Below are 21,398 nucleotides of genomic sequence, written 5' to 3'. Positions count from 1 at the left end.
AATATAATGACAGTGCTACAGATCTATAGTAAGCAGCAACAAGGTTTGTGTAACATTTGGAAAATTAACATTTCTGAAAGTGGTTCAAGAAAGCATTACTTAACAAAAAAAATGAAATTGAGAGGTCAAAGCAAAGTAAGGGATATGTAGGAAATGAAGTCTAGTTTATATCTGCAACCATGAGTTTTCAGTAGCAACCCAAGTATGCTGCTACTAGGTCTAGTTCTAAAGCTATGTTTTTACTTCAACACAGTATTATAATTTTCTCATTTTACCTTGTATGCCTTAAATAGTGATGTGTCCAGTGATCATAGTTCACGAAAATGAAATACTTGGTTAAACCGAGCAATCCATTGTTGACCTGGGTTGTATATTGTATGTGTCAGTTTTTATTAAATACAGAAATATGCCTAAGAATAAAGAATGAATGCAAACACTATAGGATATATTCTCCATAAACTGTTTTTAGAAAAGCAAATAATTTCAAGCTTGTTGCATGGTAACCCTAAAAACAAACATTTTCAGGGATGTTGCCTGATCATAATCACTAAAATCTAAATAAATTCTATTCATTTGCCAATATATTTGCCAGTATATATTATTTAATATATTAATATCAATACATTATATTGTATTTAATAGACAACATTTATTTAGCTCTAATAATTTACCTTTAAAATAGGAAAATCCTTTTAGATTTGCCCAGGCACATGTTCCTCTAGTGCCCTGTCAACTACTTCTATCTAGTCTTTCTTTGTGAAGGGATTCATATTAAGATCAAGGTTATATTTCTACCAGGTAAATATGATATATTTTGCATGTGTATCTTGAATTCATTTGTCAGTTTTTAAGAACTGAATGTAGTAGACCTTTGGGTCTGAATTCAGTATTAAACATAAACTGGAATAGCTGATTTCCCTTTAACTCTACAGCTTGTCATGCTAAATGCTAAATGTTACCCTCAAGAACATGTTTATATGGGGATTGGGAACAATGAATAGAGGGAATAAGGAGAAATTGATCCCTTCACTTTGGGAGCTGAAATACTTTCTGCTAAAGCTATAATTGACTCCAATCATTTGTATTGAACTACACAAATCCTACACCTACATTCAAAAGTCAAGTCCATAATTTACAACCATTTAACAACTGTTCAAAGTTACGATGCTACTGAAAACAGTAATGTATGACTTGTTGTCATACTTTCAACAGTCAGAGCACCTCATAATTATATGATCACCAACTGGAATTTTTTCACCCAGGCTTCCAACAAGCAAAGTCAGCAGGGAAGCCAGCATGGAATATTCAAGTTGCAATTACATGTTGTCTCATTTAATAAGTGCACCTCTTAACAATGAATTGTCTGTCCCTATTGCAGTTGTAAGTTGAGAACCACCTGCATTAAAATTTATTGTCATTCACAAATTAAATCTACTTTTATTACAGAGATCCCAGAGGATCCTCTTACTGCAGAAGAATATTATAATGATACATTTGATTCCTGCTCAGAAACAAGCGAAGAAGCGGATAAGGAACAGGAAGAAATGAATGCATCACAGACAGTATGTAGAATATATCCACAAGTACAGGGGTAGGCAACCTCAGGAATTCTGGGAGTTGTAGTACATGAGTCATAAAAGAGCCGAGGTTGCCTAACCCTGCACAAGTATATTCACTGAGTTAAAAGAACCACTTATACCATGAACTTACATAAAGTGAAAGATGATTAGAATTGGGGTCATAAGTGACATCCAACACCCTGCATCATACCTAAAAGCAAACCAACATTAAGTGCAATGCAGCATGATCACCAAGATGTAGATGTAGTTTCAAGGGCAGCCCCATGTATACCACATTATAGTAAGCCAAATGAAGGATGACTAGGACATTAAAAACTGAGAGCATCCAAGGCTACTGTTGGTGAATAAGTCAAAAGTCCTCCTAGCCACAGCTGCCATCTGTTCATTGAGCAGAAACATTTAGGAAGGCCTTTAGATTGCAGATCACCTCTAAAGATTAGAGTTGAATTCTATTGGAGTAAAAAATGGTACTTTTCAGTTGTTAGACCACAAACCCAAAGCCAACTTCTCTTCAGCCAACTTTCTTCCATCCAGATTCTGAATTTCTACTGCATTACCTGTTTTGATTAGGGCTGAAATATGTAATCAAGTTTTATTACTACCGTATTTTCAGGCGTATAAGACGACTGGGCGTATAAGACGACCCCCCAACTTTTGAGATGATTTTCAAGATTTTTCATCTTATACGTCAGAAAATCAACGAGCCCGGGAAGGCACGCCCTCCCCTCTCACTGTGGAGGAAGCAGGGCAGGCTGGTGTCTGGCGGGAGCCAGCAGGGCAGTCCTGTGCACGCGTACGCTCCCCAGCTGTTAAGGTTCACACCTTAGCAGCCGGGGAGTGCGCGCGTGTGCAAGACTGCCCTGCCGGCTCCCGCCCGACGCTCTTCCCTCTTGAGGCAGCATCGCTCCCCGGCTCCTAAGGAGTCCTTGGGGATGCTGCCTCAAGAGGGAAGAGCATCGGGCGGGAGCCGGCAGGGCAGTCCTGCGCACGCGCGCGCTCCCCAGCTGCTAAGGAGTGCTCCTTAACAGGTGGGGAGCGTGCGCAGGACTGCCCTGCTGGCTCCTGCCAGACGCCAGCCTGCCCTGCTTCCTCCACAGTGAGAGGGGAGGGCGTGCCTTCCCGGGCTCACTGGTTTTCTGGCGTATAAGACGACTGGGCGTACAAGACAACCCCCCAACTTTTGAGATGATTTTCATGGGTTAAAAAGTCATCTTATACGCCGGAAAATACGATATATTGATAGTACCCAACTTTGGGCAAATACATTACTTTCTCTCAGCACTGGAAATAAAGAGAGGAGAGACTCCTGAAGCAAATGAAAGGCCAAGGAATAATCTAATCAATGCACAATCTTCCTGATATTTTGAATTGCAGTTCCTATTATTCCTTGACATTGCTCTGCTGATTTGGTCCAAGTTACCTACTGGTGTCCAACAGCTTTGCAAATTATTTGCTAAATAATTTTATAATGAAGCCCTTCTTTATTCCTTCTGTTGTGAAACACACAACTACTCTTTTCCCCCACTCGTACTTCCCCTCCAAATCTATATCTGCTTCTGTGTTTCTGAAATAAGGAACCACCTGAATTTCAGTTTCGAAGCCTATTTTAGCTGTACCATTATTTGTCAGACTGTGTATTCTCCATTTTCTGTGAAGTCACAAGAGCTAATTGAATGAAGATGCAGAAAAAGTAAAGAAAAAGCCCAGTAAATTACATTCATTCAAAAATCCAGCCTAGTAGCAATCCCTGCATAAAACAATTACAGATAAATCAACATTGTAGAAGTTTAATTTCTGTACAATTTATATGTTTTCTTTCAGTGTATAATTTTATATAGCAATAAAACAAACTGGACTGAACTGAAACAAAGTAGATGCCAAATTACTAGATAGATGCTTAATATTATTTATTTTTTCTCTGCAAGAGAAAAAAGTATATAAATACAGATATAGATACAGATAAAGATATATATATAGAGAGAGAGATACAGATAAGGATACAGATAAATTCTTATTTTCCGTGGCAACTGACATATCCTTTGGTTGCATTCCCTAACAATTAGTTTAACAGTTTTAACACTTTAAAGCTCAGCACAATGTTTTGTATTTTGAATGAATGGATAAGTAAATATTAAATACAGCAAGATTGCAAATTATTTAAACATATTATATCAAACTCAGGCCTAATTTGTGTTCTTTGAGATTCAGTTGACTTCACTAGAAAAGTTAAAACAAAACTTTCCCTTTCTTCCATCGAATCAATTACAAATCAATTTGTATTTAGTTTTAAACTTAACTATGTGGTCATTAAGAATCTACGTATTCTGACTTGATGGCACGTAATAAATCAATCAAATAAATCATTCTTCTACTAAAGCAGGGCAATACGACCAACAATTATAGAATGATAGGCTGACTTGATGTTGATTGGCTTTTGGCCTTATTTCAAAGGCAAACTTTGGCTTCTTTCCCAGCATCCTGTTCCTTGAAGAGATGGGGAAGAGAATGCTAGAAACTGGGAGTCAGAAAGAAGTGATTGTCTAGATTAGAATCTTGACTGCAGATAAGGAAAAGAAAAGCAGAAACACAACAATTGATTAAAAGATACCAGAAATTTAAATACCTATGGTCTGAGATTTAAAGTCTAGGCTTCTTCCTCCTGTCTTTCCAAATTAACAAATACTTGGCTGCATTGTTGCCTGGGGGGGGGAAGGCAAGGGGCAAATGAAAATCTTTGCTTCTTTTGTACTTTCTATTGGATGACATTGCATTCAAATAAGGAAGTAACAACTTACATAGTGGTATCATATGCAGAGTTTAGTATTTTGACAAAATGTTGGTTTGCTAGAAAATGTTTTAATAGTTTAGGAAGATGGGTTATGTTTACATAATTATCTCTCAGCCTATGTTATGTTATTTATGCTCATGTCTTTCAGCTATGAACTGGAATGGAACAACTTGCGCAGCCAACTTGCCATGGCCTACTCATTGCGGGAAAATTCACCGTGGCCAACTCACCATGGGACAACTCATCACAGGACAATTCAACAATTCAATTTAATTAAAATAATTAAAATTTTATTTTAATTTTTGTCATTCACCTTTCATTTTGTTTCTCGTTTGGCACCCTTTCTTTAATTGTTCTATTCCATCATTTCATCAATATTAGTGTAACTCTTGTCCCCTGATGAGTTGTCCCATAACAAATAGGCCATAGCGAGTTGGTTGAAGCAAGTTGTCTTAGACAGCCTTTACTTAATGCTTCTGATTGTATTAATATTTGCTTCTTAACTTATATTACTAATCTTCAGTAACTTACAAGTAATGGCATTACTTACAATAAATGGCATTGTTCCCCAATTTCAAAAATTTGGTTGAAACAACTAATTGACTATCTTCTTTGGCTAACAGGACAGTGATGTTGAAGTAATGGTCAGATACATGGAGAACATCGTAGATACCAAGTCTGGAGGTGAGATAGCATGTTCTTCAACACTTAAGTTTGATTATAATACCAAAACTTGGATATTCTTGGCTTGTTGTATAAAATGCTGAGCCAATTTTTTCTGCATGTAAAAGAAACTTGAAACTATTTATCTTGATCCAGAAGTGAGCACAACAGCCAGCCTAACAGAAAAACTCCTTAAAAGTTTAGTACATAGTAGATTTTCTTTCCCTTGTTGCTTTACTTTTAATAGAATTAAGGAAAAGGAGTTGATTTTTGGTTTAACTTGGTTTAACATAACTCATCAGCTGGGGATGGGTGAATAGAGAATGAGGAGAATTGACAAACTATAGTTGATGGCTGAGATCTCATTTAACATCCTGACTTTTGGTCTGCCCAGTTTATCTCTCCTAATATGCAGCAAGAACAGATTTATTGTTTTAAAAGAAGACATTTGAATATATGCCTGCAAGGGACTTTTTTTTTAAAAAAAAGATCAAATATGGGTTGGTTACTGGGACCAGATATTTTACTTTCAGACTTAGCTGGAGCCCAATGTCAGAGAACTTCTCTCTATTGAAATATGTTCTTTGGGCTATTTTGTGAGTCATAGTTACGTGTTGATTCCTATTGGTTAATTGGTTTGTTGATAGCAGCCATCAACACACTGGAAAAACTATAGTTACAAATAGATGATCTTTCCTTTTTCATTTCTATGTGATCAAAACTCTAGTTTTCAAAGAAGAAGAAAAAATCACATACTACATTATCCCTCATATAAACAAATAATTTAATATACTCCAGCAGCTTGAACAAGGCACAAGTCACGTTAAATTTATAGTTTACAAATTTTAAGTCCTGGTTGTTATGGTACCAAAGCTGGACTAAATATTTTCTAGTATTAAACACTCATTTCTATTCATCCATGGTTAAAGTTATGGTTTCTGTCTATGTAAATCTTTTTCCAGTAATAAATAAATGAATTAGGTTAAATAATTTCAAGAAATTATTCAATCAAAGGTAATATTTTATTTAATATCTTGGGATTTACTGTAAATAGTGATCTCAGATGATGTTAGATTACATGCTAAAGCAAGTTATTTCTATTCATTAACATTAATAAATGTGAATGTTCATGAAATATTAGACGCTTGAAGTTGGTATATCTGAAGCAGTTTAGTTATAAAGAACAGTCAAACGATAATGCTTTTTCTTGTCTCTAATGTGGAACCATTAGATTAGATTAGATTTATTGAATTTATATGCCGCCCTTCTCCCTAAGGACTCACAACAAAAAATTTAAGAAACGTGGAATACAAAATTTAAAAAAGAATTAAACAGTAAATGTAATAGATACATGACAATTTAACTCAATAAAAGCCAAATTTAAAAAACATAGTCAGTCCAGACCCGCTTGTTGGAATAACCAAGTCTTCAGGTCACGGCGGAAAGACTGAAGGTCAGGGGCCATCAGCAGCTCCAGAGGCAGTTCATTTCAGAGGGTCGGCGCGCCCACAGAGAAGGCTCTCCCCCTGGGGGTTGCCAGATGGCATTGCCTGGCTGACGGCACCCTGAGGAGGCCGACTCTGTGGGAGTGATCCGGACGATGGGAGGTTGATAATGGCAGCAGGTGGTCTCGCCTAAGCCATGTAGGGCTTTAAAGGTTATTACCAGCACCTTGAATCGCACCCGGAGGGTAACCAGAAGCCAATGCAGCTTGCGGAGGAGTGGTGTAACATGGGAGTATCGAGATACTCCCATAAGCACCCGCGCGGCCGCATTTTGCACCAGCTGAAGCCTCAGGGTGCAGGTATAGATGGCATCAAATCCATACTAAACTTTGTGGTTTAAATAGTTTCAAAAGTTATTCTACTTACAGACATACTGCAGGCATCATTTTTATTATCATGTATGTTTAGTGAATGTAAATAAATTAATTTCAAAATATTAAGGAATATTTTTGGCATTCAGTTTGCTGATGAAAGCTTGAGAGTGGAGATGAAAATGTCATTATTCCCTCTATTATTTACAACTTAAACAAAGAGGTGTGCCAATTATATAGATACATTTGTACTCTCCCTTTAAATCAATGAAATAGTTTTTGAATTGCTAACTATTATGCAGAATTTTTTTTCAAAGAGGAAAAGTTCACATAGGGCCTGATTATAGATCATGAAGTCTTTCCAAAAGGATTTCAAGCATTAATAGGCATCTATTTAAATGATAAGAAAATGAGATTGGTAGTTTTACTTTTATGTCAGTGGGATAAAACTGAGGCCAGGGCTTCAAGTTAAAAAATGAAAACTTTGGATGCAGCTTGCTTTGCTTCTCCAGAAGCTGCCATCAAAATATGGTTTTTAATGTGACAGATGGAAAAACTTCCTAAATATGTGGGGAGTATATATAGGAATTATATCCTGAGTTACATAATATCAGGTAGATAGTTCAGAACAGGCTGACAGACATTCAGGAATGTGTAAGAAATTTAAATTTTATAGGACATAGCAAGGAAGCTTTTGTAAAGTACATGCCCAGTAATATATTAAATAGTATATCACTGATCACTGTCTGATATAGTTTTGTGAAACTGTGTATCAATTGCATGGGCTCTATTGCTATTATTCAGTAATAACTGATAAAAACATCTTGTTTGAACTTCCTTCATACCATGGCAATATCTCCATGATTCCTAGATGCTTGGTTGGAATGATCAGAATATATTCAGGGTAAAGACCATGTTATTTATTGGAAGAATAAATAGTAGTAGGCTAATAATGATGACAACAAACAAAACCACTTGACTCCATAAATATCTGCTGAAGGAAATGATATATATATATACATTTATAAAAAATGCATATAAGCCTCTTTTATAAAACTTTGCTTGGGGATGTACTGTCCCACTAAAAATAATTGTTGTGTTTCATGGACCTGTTAAACCAAGTTATGTTAATAAACATTTAATAACCTAATTACCTTTAATTAATGCAGCATTTCCAGATGAAAAAGTGAATTGTTGCATACTTTTTGTTTGCCCATTCATAATGCTTTGGATCTGCAGAATGCTGACAACAGCAAGCTGAATTAGATTGTCCATTAATTTGTAGGAACTAGAAGTTTCATTGAAGTGCCTCCTTTGGGACCTGTGAGATTGAGAGCTCTCAATAATACCATGGCAACAACCAAGCTGAGACATATGAAGGAGTAAGTCATCTTATTTAAATGCTAACAGAAAGGAAAGAGTTTGAAGTATTTAGTTTACTTTTGGTTTGGTTTGCATCCCACAAGCAAAGTTAATGGGGAAGTCAGCAGGAGGTCAGAAGTCACGTCATATTTCATTTCTGGGGAGGAAATGGCAGACTAAAGACAACTTGGTGAAAAATATTAGGCAGAATAAAGAGATAGCTAGTGTGTCTGGCTCTTCAATAATTCCTCTCCAGAAAAGGAGAGGACTTGAGATCATGCACAACTGTTCAACACAAGAAGAGTGTAAGACAGCAGTCTCTGGTGTGTTTAGAACTCTACAACAGAGGTCCCCAACCTTTTGGGCACCATGGACCAGTTCCGTGGTGCTGTCTGCATTGCACAGATGGGGCTTTGCGTGCTGCTTGCATTTCACAGATGGGGCTTTGCTTGTTTGTGCAGCCCAGCTGCTAACATGCCGCAGCCCGGTAGTAGTCCACAGACCGGGGGTTGGGGACCCCTGCTCTAGAAGATGAGAGGATAACCACCTTGCTCATAATATGCTTGTAGTCTTTAAAATGACATTGAGTTTGCATACTTCTTTTTTTTTAATAAAATTCAAAAAATGCTTGTTAGCTGCTCTTTGGCTATTAGGAACTTATGGATAGACAAATTTTTATAGCACCAGGTGGGTCTCCTTCAATCCTTAGTAAAATAAGTTGTAAATAAAAGTTTAGTGACTTAACATTTTTTAATAAATATTTTAAAAGTGATTTAATCTTTGATTTTTCAAAAGTTACAAATGGAGTAAGAGTCCAGATCAATCTGAAATAAAATTTTGGAATTAATTAGAAAGAATCTTTCATATGAGGAAATGCTTTTGTTTTTTTTTATAAAAAAGTAATAAGATAAGCTTTTAAAAATGGAACACTAGAGGAAACTAGAGAGAAGTAAAGATTATAATTAATGGAGAAAGATACTCAAACACAACTTCAGAATGAGGCAAAATAATTTAATATTGAAAATATTGAAGTATATTTCTGAACAGTGGACCCAGAAGTTAATTTTAAGAGTGTTTGTCTCTATAGGTAGATAGTATTTAAAAAGATGTTATGGAAGAGGAACAAATTTTATGACAAGATTTTAAAAAAATTTAAAGTAGATTTACAAATGATAAGTTACAAGAATGATATAGAAAATGATATTAGTTACTGAACGTACAAAAAAAATGGCTATCTTAATTAAAAGGACTTTAAAACATAAATCAGGAGAGTGACATGCATAATTTTCCTTTATTGGGTTTAAAAAGGAGACATAAAGAATTTTGTGAGAAGTACAAGCAAAAAATTAAAAGAAACCAAGTCATTATTTTAATGGATTTAATTTCAATATTATTATAAATAAAAGGAAAGAATATAAAGTTGGTTTATTTGATCAAGGTTAAACATACATATAGTTTGTAATCTTTATTGGACATTTGCTGACATTTGCTTTTGTAAATTGTTGTAAAGTGATCAGGTCCTCCGTTTTTCATAACCTCTAATACATTTCTAGTTTCCCATTAAATTATTCCCTGTTAAATCATTTGATCACATATTATCAATATTATTTATCTGCCTATTATCTTACATATTTTTCAGATGGAATGTACCTCTTTAAGGACACATCCTAAGGGTTATCTATATTAGTCACAGCAACCAGTTAACTAGTTAACATTATATGGCAACTAGAAATGAGAAGGTTTTATGGATTTGTTTATAAATAAGATATCAGAAGAAGAGATTGTTTCTTGTGTTTTAAGAGAAGGCAAAAAGTTACTAAAATTGTTTATATTTGTGATGATGGGGGAAGTCACTGATATTTTTTCTTTTGTATTTTTCTATTTTTTCTTTCCTGCATGTTCTTTTTTCTTTTTTCAAGATTGAATTAGTTTTTATTGTTGTAACTACAGTCTTTAATAAAATTATTATTTTAAAAAATGAAGTCATGATCACAACCCATGTGATCTTCATTTAACAATGGTAATCAGGATTGCCATCACTAAGTTCCACGGTCATGTAGTTTTTCAGCTTATAACCATGTCATTTAAAAATGGATTTTCTGGCACCCATTATTGTTGTTAAATGATGACTACCTATATTAGTATTTAGCAAAACAGTTAATACACTTTCTGTATGGTGGTAATGTTATTATCAGGGCTTTTTTTTCTCATAGAACGCTCAGAACGGAGTTCCGGCACCTTTTTTGAATGGAACCTTGTAGGGTAGGCAAGGCGGGTTGTATGACATGTGTGAGTTCCGGCACCTTTTTCTTTTACAAAAAAAGCACTGGTTATTATCTTATTTCTAATCAACAGATTCTGCTGGTAGAAGCAACAGATTTGTAGTTTCTTTTTTTATTCTTGGGCCCATAGTAACTCTGTAAGAATTTGGACCTCCTTGAAAGTTTGCGTATAGATATCAGGAGGCATATGTATTAGGCTCAGAATGTATATCTTCTCTTTCACTGATGGAGCCAAAAGAAATACAGGCACAAAAGGAAAAAAATATGGTTCTATACATAGCATTTTGTGTCATTTTAAAACAGACGTAGAATACACATAATAAATTAGAATCTAATGATGGTGAACTTTATAGTACAATTTAAAAGCTTAAATAAAAATGTAATTCGGAAAAATGGGAAAGCTTTCATAGAACAACATTTAAGAAAATTAAAATCTTGCAGAACAGCAGTGTATGCCTCTTATTCAGCTTCCAGTGTCTTCCACTCAGCAGCATGCAAGGATCGCATAGATTGTTCCATCATTACCTGCTGAGTATAAGTAGAATAGTAGAAAGAAAGGCATCTAGCTACGCTTTTGTTCTACCACTATAATACCATTGCTTAAGATTCATAAGATAGATACAGAGATGACTTTATGCATGCAGTGAGAGAATCTAGTATACCATTTGTAAAAATTTCAGAAAAGGAAGAAATCTGAACATAACTGGCTGAACAGCACGTATCCTTAAATTTCACTGATGGGGGAAGTCGGGTAGAGCAGAAACGCTCATTTTTTGTTATGTTCATAGATGGTGTGAGAATTCAAGTCTGTAATCGTAGAAACTTAAGCCTGAAAATAAACTCCTTAAGTGAAACAGATACATATATCTAAGATAGATATATCTTATCTGAAACAGATATAAAAAACTAGTTCGCCCTCACAGTGCACCAAAGATAGATATGCCAGCACCAAGCAGAGTGAACTAGAAGGCTGTCAGAACTGCACTGTGTTTAGCATGTGTAGATTTTCCTGATATTGTATGCCTACACTAAATAAATACAGGTAGTCCTCAACTTACAACAGTTCATTTAGTGACTGTTCGAAATTACAACAGCACTGAAAAAAGTGTCATAACCATTTTCACACTTATGACTATTGCAGGATCCCCATGTTCATGTGATTTACATTTGGATACTTAACAACTGGTTCACATTTATGATGGTTGCAGTGTCCCGGGGTTATGTGATCATCTTTTGCAACCTTCTGACAAACAAAGTCAATGGGGAAGCCAGATTCACTTAAGAACCGTGTTACTAATTTAACAACTGCAATGATTCACTTAACAAATGTGTCAAAGTCATAAAATGGGCAAAACTCATCTCACGAATTTCTCATTTAGCAACATAAATTTTGGGCTCAATTGTGGTTGTAAGTCAAGGACTACCTGTAAATAAATAATAAATTGCATGTCTATCAATTATCTTTAAGATTTCTCCAATATGGCAAAGCTTTGTTTCTGTTAGATATGTTTTTAGTACTGACTTCAGAGGGAATATGTTAATAAATAATCATGTATAAAAATCTTCATAGTAATCATATTCAATTCTGCAAACAAGCGCATAAATGTCTTTTTTTATAACAGCAGATTTTATAATAGGAAGAACTGCTAAAAAGAGCTACAACTTCATTATTATTTTTTTAATTGCCCTGTACACCGCCCTGAGTCCTTCGGGAGAGGGGCGGTATATAAATCCAAATAATAATAATAATAATTAGCAATAGTCCTGCCCAAGTCTTGAAAACCTCACTAGAAGAGTTAATGGGAATGGGAAGTATTAGTTTAATAGATCATATAATTTTCTTCTATAAAGTTTAGGTATTTGTTTTATCTACATGCACAGTCACAATGATTATAGTGAGCCATCTGTGGTCTGCGGGCAGCACTACTATCCAATTGGGTGATCCCCCTCCCTCTCACCAAGAATTTGAAAGAGCTGGATAGAGAAGAGCAGCCTGCCTGAGCACTGTACCACAAAGAACAACTCCCCCCATTACCATTTGAACAAGTCCCTCTGAATAAGACCAGATAATGCAAGGAAATCATGACTCACCTTTGGACTCACTAGGGAAATCCATCTCAAGCAAGGGGACACAAATGCAGATACGTTGCTCAGACTCCCTAACCTTAAAATTACACCTTACGCAAAAATCCATCTGCTGTTTTGCATATGTAAAAATGTCAAACCTGCGGATGTGAAAATCTTTACATGGTATTCAGCCTGGTTATATAATTATCAATCACAAATTACCAAAGCCTACAACATGGAGGCAGGGAAGATGAAAAGGCAAATTTGTTCTTATGTGCAACAGCTCAGAACTTATGCTGGTCAGAGAGACATTTTTGTAGCTTTATATAATTTATACATAAAATAGTGGAAACAAGATCCTCCCCATAACAAAGATCACCTGTATAATATTTTATTTCACTGGTCCTATATACATTTAGAATTTCAAAAGTTTCTAGGTCACCATTCTGTTTGAAAATCCCAAGCATCAGGTATTTTTATCTAAGTGTTTGAAGGAATGTAGACCAATTATCAATGACCATGTCCATCTTTTAGAACTAATCTGATCTGGAGGCAATCATGTTCTTCATGGACAAAGTCTATGACATAGAGGCAGGGAAAATGAAAAGACCAATTTGCTCTCTTATGCAACCTACAACTCACTGTAGTCAGGAATGTCTTAAAACAGTTTTATATAATTCATATATTAAACAATACATGTTTTCAAATCAGCAATCTACAACTTGGTTGTCCTTAAACTATTGAAATTTCTGCCTGGATATTACAGATTAATCTACAAATACAAATATTTCCCTGTGGAGAAGGTTGATCTGCAAACATAGATAATTGATAATGTAAGTGCTATTTCAGGAAGGATTTGTACAAAATGGGGACAATTGTTAGCAGTATTAGAGGTTTTCCTTTGGAATTACACCGAATTCATTTAAGCTTTTAGTCCCTTTAGAATTAAATCAACCACATTGCTTGATTAAAATATGCTTGAGAAAGTCATTCCTAGATACCTAAAATATTTCAACGTCCTCTACAGGGTTGTGCACATAATTACAAAAGGAGCAATATATATTAATATATAGTGTATGTTAATATATTGTATTGGATCTATTGTCCTTTGGGACCATTTTTTACTTTTGCTGATCATAGTTTTTAGTTATTCTTTATTTGTATTTGTTAAATACAAAACGCACTTTTTTCTGCAATATTTCACTTGTTTATATCCCCATAATCAATCCTGCAAGACAGGCAGGTGGAGACAGATTGATTGGCTCAGAGTTTCCCAGTGAGCTTTCATGACAGAAGTAATCTAGAATCTGGTCTCTCCAGTTCACCTAATTACTACACTCCAGTGGCTCTCTAAAAAAGAGTAAATGAGGTATACTTAGCAGACCCATGGCAAGGCTCCCAAGTAGTCAACCCATCCAGGTTTTTAGCAAGGAAAAAATTACTGAATTGCTGCCAATGAGTTAGACACAAGTATATGAATATTGATGAACAACTAAACTCTAATCATCTGCTGATAGCATCCTCAACAGAAGGCACGATCATTTCTTCTGTTTCCTAATTATCATGAACAGCTGAGAATATTGACTGAATTTATGTTCAAAATATATTGTATCTTTTACATCAAGATTTCCAGGTTGATGTATGAGGACCACGTATCATCAGGATGCTCTTTCAATAAAAAATAATTTTAAAAGTACACCTATATTTTTAAAACAGACCAGAAAATCTAAAATATTTACCCAGCCAAACAAAATTTCTCAGCTGTATTGTAGGAAGAGGGTTTTTTAAAAAATATCCCCAATAGTGTATATAGATGAGCCTTGAAAACTGCAGGAACTTTTTCAGGCAGTTGTTTTAAAAAATGGACATGATTGAGTGGAAGAAAAAATGTAGAAGTAATAATGTTAGGATAAAGAGGTTAGCTATACTATTTAATTACAAACTTGTTGCTCTTCCTTACATTTAAAAGTCAATCATCTTTCCAGTTTACCTAATCAGCAAGATTTATAAAGGCATTTTTTTTCTCCTAAAAAGATAAGAAAATACAGTGGGTTTGTATGCATTTTTAAATCCAATTTTCTGGGTTTTGTAGAAGAAGCAAATCAGAATTAATTTAGATTATTCATGATATGTGGGCAATAACTGATTCTGCATTATATACTAAAAAAAACTTTCAAAAAAATAAAGACAAATGTATGCTCATTCTTAATTCATAAATAGATATTTCTGTCGCTTATGTAAACTGTATAGATGGTTAGAACATATTTAATTTAGCCAAATTTAATTAATAGCCAAATAATTATTATTATTATAATTCAACACATTAGTTAATATATTCTCTCTTATAACACATATGAAAGGTATCATTCATGTCTATCAAATGCAGAAATACACTTAACCGGACCGCCCCCAATCTGCGTTCATTTCGCCGGGACCTGAAAACCTGGCTTTTCGATCTATCAGGCCTGGACTGAAGGGGTTTTAGCTTTTTAATATTGTTTTAATTGTTGGGCTTTAATTAATTTAATTCATTTTAATTTTATATTATCTTTTTATATTGTCTTTTATATGCTGCCCTGTAAACCGCCCTGAGTCCTTCGGGAATAGGGCGGTATAGAAAAATAAATAAATAAATAAATAAATAAATAAATAAATAAATAAATAAATAAACCTTAATCTGAGGTATCACTCCACTCTAATATGTAATTGATTTGACATCTATAACATATTATTTAATTTTTAGTAGCAAATTAAACATATTGTTAAGTGCTAAGAGTTTCTTTATGAATGAAAGATGAATGGGAGCATCCTTCAAATACAGAAGGAAAAATAATATTGTGGGATAATAAGCCATTTGGAATCATAGGCTCAAATTTTTTTAATTCTTTTGGTTGCAAACAGCATTACCTAACTAGGTAATACATCAGTGCTAGTGAGTGTGGGGTTTCTCTGTCTTTGTTTATAATGGCTTACCTTGCTAGTTTCAGTGGGAGTGCTTCTGCTTGGTAGTTCCTTGATTAGGGCAGGGGTCCCAATACCCGGGCTGTGGCTTGTTCAAAATCAGACTGCAAGAGAGATGGGTAAGTGTGCCTGCATGAAGCTCCACTTACACAAGTGGCAGATAAGTGCACGTGCACATGAAGCTCCACTCATGCAAGCGAGAACACATGTGCTCATACATGAAGCTCTATTTGCGTGAATGGAAATTTGTGTGCGAGTGCCCTCTGCTTACACAAGTAGAGCTTCACTCACGAGCACAAGCACATTTTACTTGTGTGCAAAGCTCCACTTGCACAAGTAGAGGGTGCACCCACCCATTGCTCACACTAATGGAGCTGTGCATGCACATATGCACCTGCCACTCACATGCCCCACCCTGCATCAGACTGGGCCACCAAGATAGAAAGTTGGGGACTGTTGGATTAGTGTATTGTTTTCTGTTTAATTATTTGTCTAGTATTAATTCCTGCTTATCTGATTATAGCCTGCTTTTTGTTGACCCTTTTGAATGGTATGCAAATATGGTTTATTTCTATATATTTATTGTTACAATCCTTATACCCTATATTATAGATGACAATTTTTTTTCTTTTTGGGCTACTGAGTATTTTGGTTAAGCTAAAATGTTTTGGAGGGTTTTATTTAGTTTGTGTGTTATGGTAATATCTCTGGTTGTAATGTATTTTTGTTGTATATAATAGTGTTATGCTTTTCATAGGCTAATAGAATAACAGAGTTGGAAGAGATCTTGAAGGTCTTCTAGTCTAATCCCTTGCTCAAGCAGGAAACCCTATACCATTTCAGACAAATTGTTGTCTTATCTCTTTTTAAAAACCTCCAGTCTTGGGGTACCTACAACTTCTGGAGGCAGTATATAAGCCTGACATACCTCTCTGTTCAATTGTATCATTACCATTTTGATAATGGAGCACTTGATTAATGTAGGTTGCTTTTCTAAGTTTCTAACTTGCCATCAGGAAAGATATGGCAAATGAGACCAGGATTTCATCCTCATCTATTGTCCAATCTTTGATTCTTTGAAGGCACTCTAGTGGAGAGTGGATGGAGTGTTTGCTTTTTACTGTGAGGCACCCAAGCTTTTTTGTTATTTTTTTATTATATAGTATGTAGGAATTTCTGATAATGATACAATTGGACAGATGGTATATCAGGCTTATATATTTTGGGCTTCTGTGGAAGCAGGGGAGGATGGATCCACTGCTTCTACATCTGTAGAAATGTGGGTGGGTGGATCCTAGATCAAGCCAAATCCAAAAACTCTAGAGAATTCCTGGAAGCCTGGCACTCTGACAAATTTGTCATTAATAGACACATAGACATAAACAACTTCTACATACTAGGGAAAAGAGACAATCAACAAGACAAGAAGGGAACAAAAACACCAAAACCTCCCTACCAGCAATCAACATCTAAATGAACATGAATTTATACCAAGATTAACATCAGACCAACAGTCAAGAAGTAAACAATACCCCAATCAAGGAACTGTCAAATGGCCTTCCAGTAAACAACCCAACTAAAGAATTTTCAAGAATTGAATGGGCATGCCACTAGAACATAAATTGAGAGCAAACCCCACTCCTTACTACCACTGAAGATGTTACAACCAAACTTGGAGACCATCAAGGACCCCTCAAACCTATTACTGACTGATGACTAAACCTCCTATGAAGAGAATAGGCAGGGGGCACCCAAGAGTCAAGAAGTCTGGGTTTTGAAGGAAAGCTGTGGTTTCTGAAGTTAGAGTAACAAGCAGAAAGGTAGTCCCAAAGGTGCTTTTTCAAGAGGCATCTGGTTCCAGTTGCCTCTTTAAAAAGCACCTTTGGGACAACATGTTCTGGATGACTGAGAATCTCCACAGACGTCAAGCAGAAAAGTAATGGAATATTTAGCCAGATATTTCCACAGAATTATTATAGAGATAATATACATTATATAAAAGGGAAATTATGTTCACAGTGTTTAGCTATCATTTGTTTGTACTGTATTGAATACAGGCTATATATATGATCATGTTCAATTTCAAATCTGCTCAAAGAAGCTAGCAATGTGGCTGATGGAACATCAAAACTTTATTCATTGCCTTAAATGGCATTGGTTGAAAATAACTTTACCATAGGAGGTTTCTTCAAATATTATTTCCATTTACCTTTCCGGTAAAATCTCCCATTATAATTGATAATGGATTCTACATACTATTTATAGTTTCACTAACTTTCCTACAACTGTCTCCTTCTGGCAGGACAGCCATTCAAAAATTGGGAGCAGAAATTTTTGAAAAAGTATATGAATTCCTCCAACAAGCAAGACAAAGGAATGCAAGTGAAGATGAAGTTAAAGAATACCTTGGAAAATTGGTATCTCGGGCAAGTGACTGCTTTGAGGTAGATCAGCTTCTTTATTTTGAAGACCAGCTACAAGTCTCAGAAGATATTTTGGTGAGATAGTGTATCTGAGAACGAATTTTCTTGTATTATCTGAAACCACTAGATTCAGTAGTTTCAATTAGAAACAAATTGTATGATTAATGAATAACATAGAAATACTCTTTGGAAAAAATGATGCTATAGAATTACCTTTTTTATATAAAATCAAAAACATTCTTTAGGTCCAAATGAAGTTGATGAGAACTTACAAATTTCTACACAACCAGTGTTGATATTTAGTTCTCATTAATTTTTTCTTTAACAATTCCCACATTATTTTTATTTTATTTTGCGTAGTTGATTCCTTCAGATGAAGAAACAGCATTCAGTAATCTGAGTTTTGTCTGTGTTTCAATAAGGGAGCAGCACAGGAAGTGGAAGGATGGAGGGAAAATAAAACATTTTGTAATTCTCATCATGCAAAGTGAGTGGACAGTTCAATTAATTGCAGTTAGTTGGGTTTCAATTGTTATATACCTAGCAAAAATTTTCACTGTGGGAAAAGGGCTTTGAGAGTGAGGATAACTTTTTTTCTCCACTCCCACAACTCTGCAGCCTATCTGCCTTTCTCCTGCTTACAAAGCAAATAAATAAAGTTCCTTGTACTGATGATCTTTCCTTGTACTGATGTTTTCAAACAAACAAATCATACCTAACTATGTGAAGAAATTACCTTAAGTGTCTTCAAAATCAAGGTTAACTCCTGGTAATTTCATGAACATAGCCATACATATCCTTCTAGGCAAGGTTGTAGAAATGGTTAGCTATTGTTTTCTTCTTGGTCTAGCCTACAACCTTATATTCCCTGATAGTCTCTCATCCAGTTTCTGTATAGATCCATCTCTGCTTAACTTTTAAGCCCAGATAAGGTTATCTAGGATCTGCGACCTGCTGAGGCATGTGGGAAAAAGAACACTAATTTAGAATGACAGCATATATTGAATAGGTATTTCCTACAATCTAAAGTAGTTTTGTTCATCTGCACAGCCAAACTGTGGATAGTTTTTAAACAAGTACAACATGAATATTTCTTTTTTCACAATTAATACATAGCAATGGTCAGCCTAAAAGTTAAATTGTGCATATTGTGCTAAATTCCTTATATCTACCCTTAAAAGCATTGCTCCCGAAAGTTTCCTTATGTGCTTTGAGATCATGTGAAATAAACTTAATTGCTGAAGACACTGGTAATCTATTGTAGCCTCCAGGATCTTACAGTTATTTCAGTGACACATTCATCAATTCCTGGAGCTTTGACATTATAATGTAAACAATAGAATATTATTTGAGTGAATAATATATCTTGCAGAATTCAAACTTTCTAAAATGTACTGTTAATAATGTTTATAGTTTCAAAATCATGTTTAAGCCATTCACTATGTTTTCTGGGAATAATCTCAGGAATGCAATATTTATTAACATATTGGATGAAATGACACCCTACATTACCAATATTGTGTGTGTTTGTATATATATATATATCTGTGTATGTATCTGCTATCTAACATAAATTAAGACCTCAGAATTTATTCTCTCTAATTTCCCATAATCTGCCACTGATTTAGAGCTACATTTAGACATGTAAACTCTCTTCCAACACACATGACTGATTCATTCATTTCAGAAGCCAGTTGTCTCTAGTAGCAATAGATAAGAAGGCTATTCACTAGGTAAAATGGGTGGTGGCTGCTGTGAGGATTTCCTCCTACCACAAATTTGGGTGATAGTAACATTAGCATGTTTGGGTAATAGTAAGATTCACAGAGAGATAGAATCAAGATCATGTGAAGTATTAGTACTGCTTTATAAGACCTTGGTAAGACCACACTTAAATACTGTATCCAGTTTTGATCACCACGATATAAAAAAGATCTTGAGACTCTGGAAAGAATGCAAAGAAGAGCAACAAAGATGATTAAGGGGCTGGAGGCTAAAACATAGGAAGAATGGTTGCAGAAATTGGGCATGGCTAGACCAGAGAAAAGGACTAGGGGTGACATGATAGCATTGCTCCAATATTTGAGGGGCTGCCACAAAGAAAAGGGGATCAACCTATTTTCCAAAGCAGCAGAAGGCAAGACAAGAAATGATGAAAACTAATCAAGGAGAGAAGCAACCTAGAACTAAGAGAAATTTCCTAACAATGAGAACAATTAACCAGTAGAACAGCCTGCCTTCATAAGTTGTGGGTGCTCAGTCACTGGAGGCTTTTAAGAAGAGACTGGACAGCCACTTGTCTGAAATGGTATAGGATCTCCTACTTGAGCAGAAGGTTGGACCTGAAGACCTCCAACATCCCTTCCAACTCTGTTATTCTGTTATGAATATTTTTGCTGCAATTGTTAAGTGAATACTGCAATTGTAAAAGGAATGGCATGGTCATTAACCACATGCCATACAGTATTTGTTATGTGAACCAATTATTTGCTATGGGTTGCTTTTTGCTGGAAACAGGAAGTAAACCTCAATTTCTGGCAAAAACATCATAAATTATGATCACACAACTGCAGGACACAGCAAACAGTTGTAAATATGGGTCAATTGCAGAGTGCCTAAAATGCAATAACATTACCTTTGGGGGTGGGGTGGGGGGCAATTGCCGGAACTTCAAATCTGGGACATAAATTCAACCCTGTGACCAGGACATTTTGCTGCTTCAGAAACTCTCCATACTATTAGCAGGTTGCTGTTGCAGTTTCTTTCAGATGTAGCCTCTTACCAATGTATCTTTCTCTTGCTTTCTTTTAGAATAATGCTGCTTTCTGGCTATAGTTTGGGTGGAATTAGCATTAGAGATTTTCTCTAGCTTTACTAGTTATGACAGTGCAGCCATTTGCTGGATAGGAGAGAAAAAAAAGAGCCCTTAACACTAAAAATTTGCCCACTCATGCAAACTGTTGGTAGATGCCTGCTGCCAGCATCAAGTTCCCTTTGTCCAGTGCGCTCCCACAGGGAGGGTCTCCTCAGGGTGCCGCCGGTTAAAGACTGCCGGCGGGTAACACCCAGGGGTAGGGCCTTCTCAGTAGGTGCACCTGCCCTGTGGAACCAGCTGCCTGCGGAGCTTAGGACTGCCCCCAACCTCTGTTCATTCCGCCGGGACCTGAAGACCTGGCTCTTCGAGCTCTCTGGCCCAGGCTAAGAATATTTTTAATTTTAATTTTAACTGGGTTTTAATTTTCTCAGGGTTCTATTTAATCTCCTTTAATTTGTTTTAACGTTTGTATTGACTGTTTTTTAAATGCCCTGTAAACCGCCCTGAGTCCTTCGGGAAAGGGCGGTATATAAATCTAAATAAAATAAAAATAAATAAATAAATAAAATAGATTGGATGCTCTTCTACCCAGCTATTTTGTATTCTTGTTTTGATGATTTATTACTTACTGATTTTAATTC

General features: G+C 35.5%; 1 protein-coding gene across 2 annotated transcripts in view; it reads left to right on the top strand.

Moving 5' to 3' along the window:
• Positions 1–19,369, top strand: part of NEK11 (NIMA related kinase 11) — a 95,758-nt gene extending 76,389 nt beyond the window's left edge. The window contains exons 12-15 of one of the 2 annotated variants that reach the window (XM_081345180.1): positions 1,447–1,562; positions 4,992–5,052; positions 8,133–8,229; positions 17,822–19,369. In XM_081345180.1, the coding sequence (XP_081201306.1) occupies positions 1,447–1,562; positions 4,992–5,052; positions 8,133–8,229; positions 17,822–18,026 (479 nt within the window). In that variant the 3' untranslated portion in view covers positions 18,027–19,369. Of the gene's footprint in view, positions 1–1,446; positions 1,563–4,516; positions 4,961–4,991; positions 5,053–8,132; positions 8,230–17,821 lie in introns of those variants that run through there. The other variant, XM_081345181.1, reaches the window with a different exon arrangement.
• The last annotated feature ends 2,029 nt before the right edge of the window (positions 19,370–21,398 follow it).

Source organism: Vipera berus (assembly GCF_964194415.1).
Source record: "Vipera berus genome assembly, chromosome: Z".
NCBI classification, from domain to species: domain Eukaryota; kingdom Metazoa; phylum Chordata; class Lepidosauria; order Squamata; family Viperidae; genus Vipera; species Vipera berus.
Note: the sequence above shows the minus strand (reverse complement) of the source record. Positions and strands in the feature narration are given on the sequence as shown.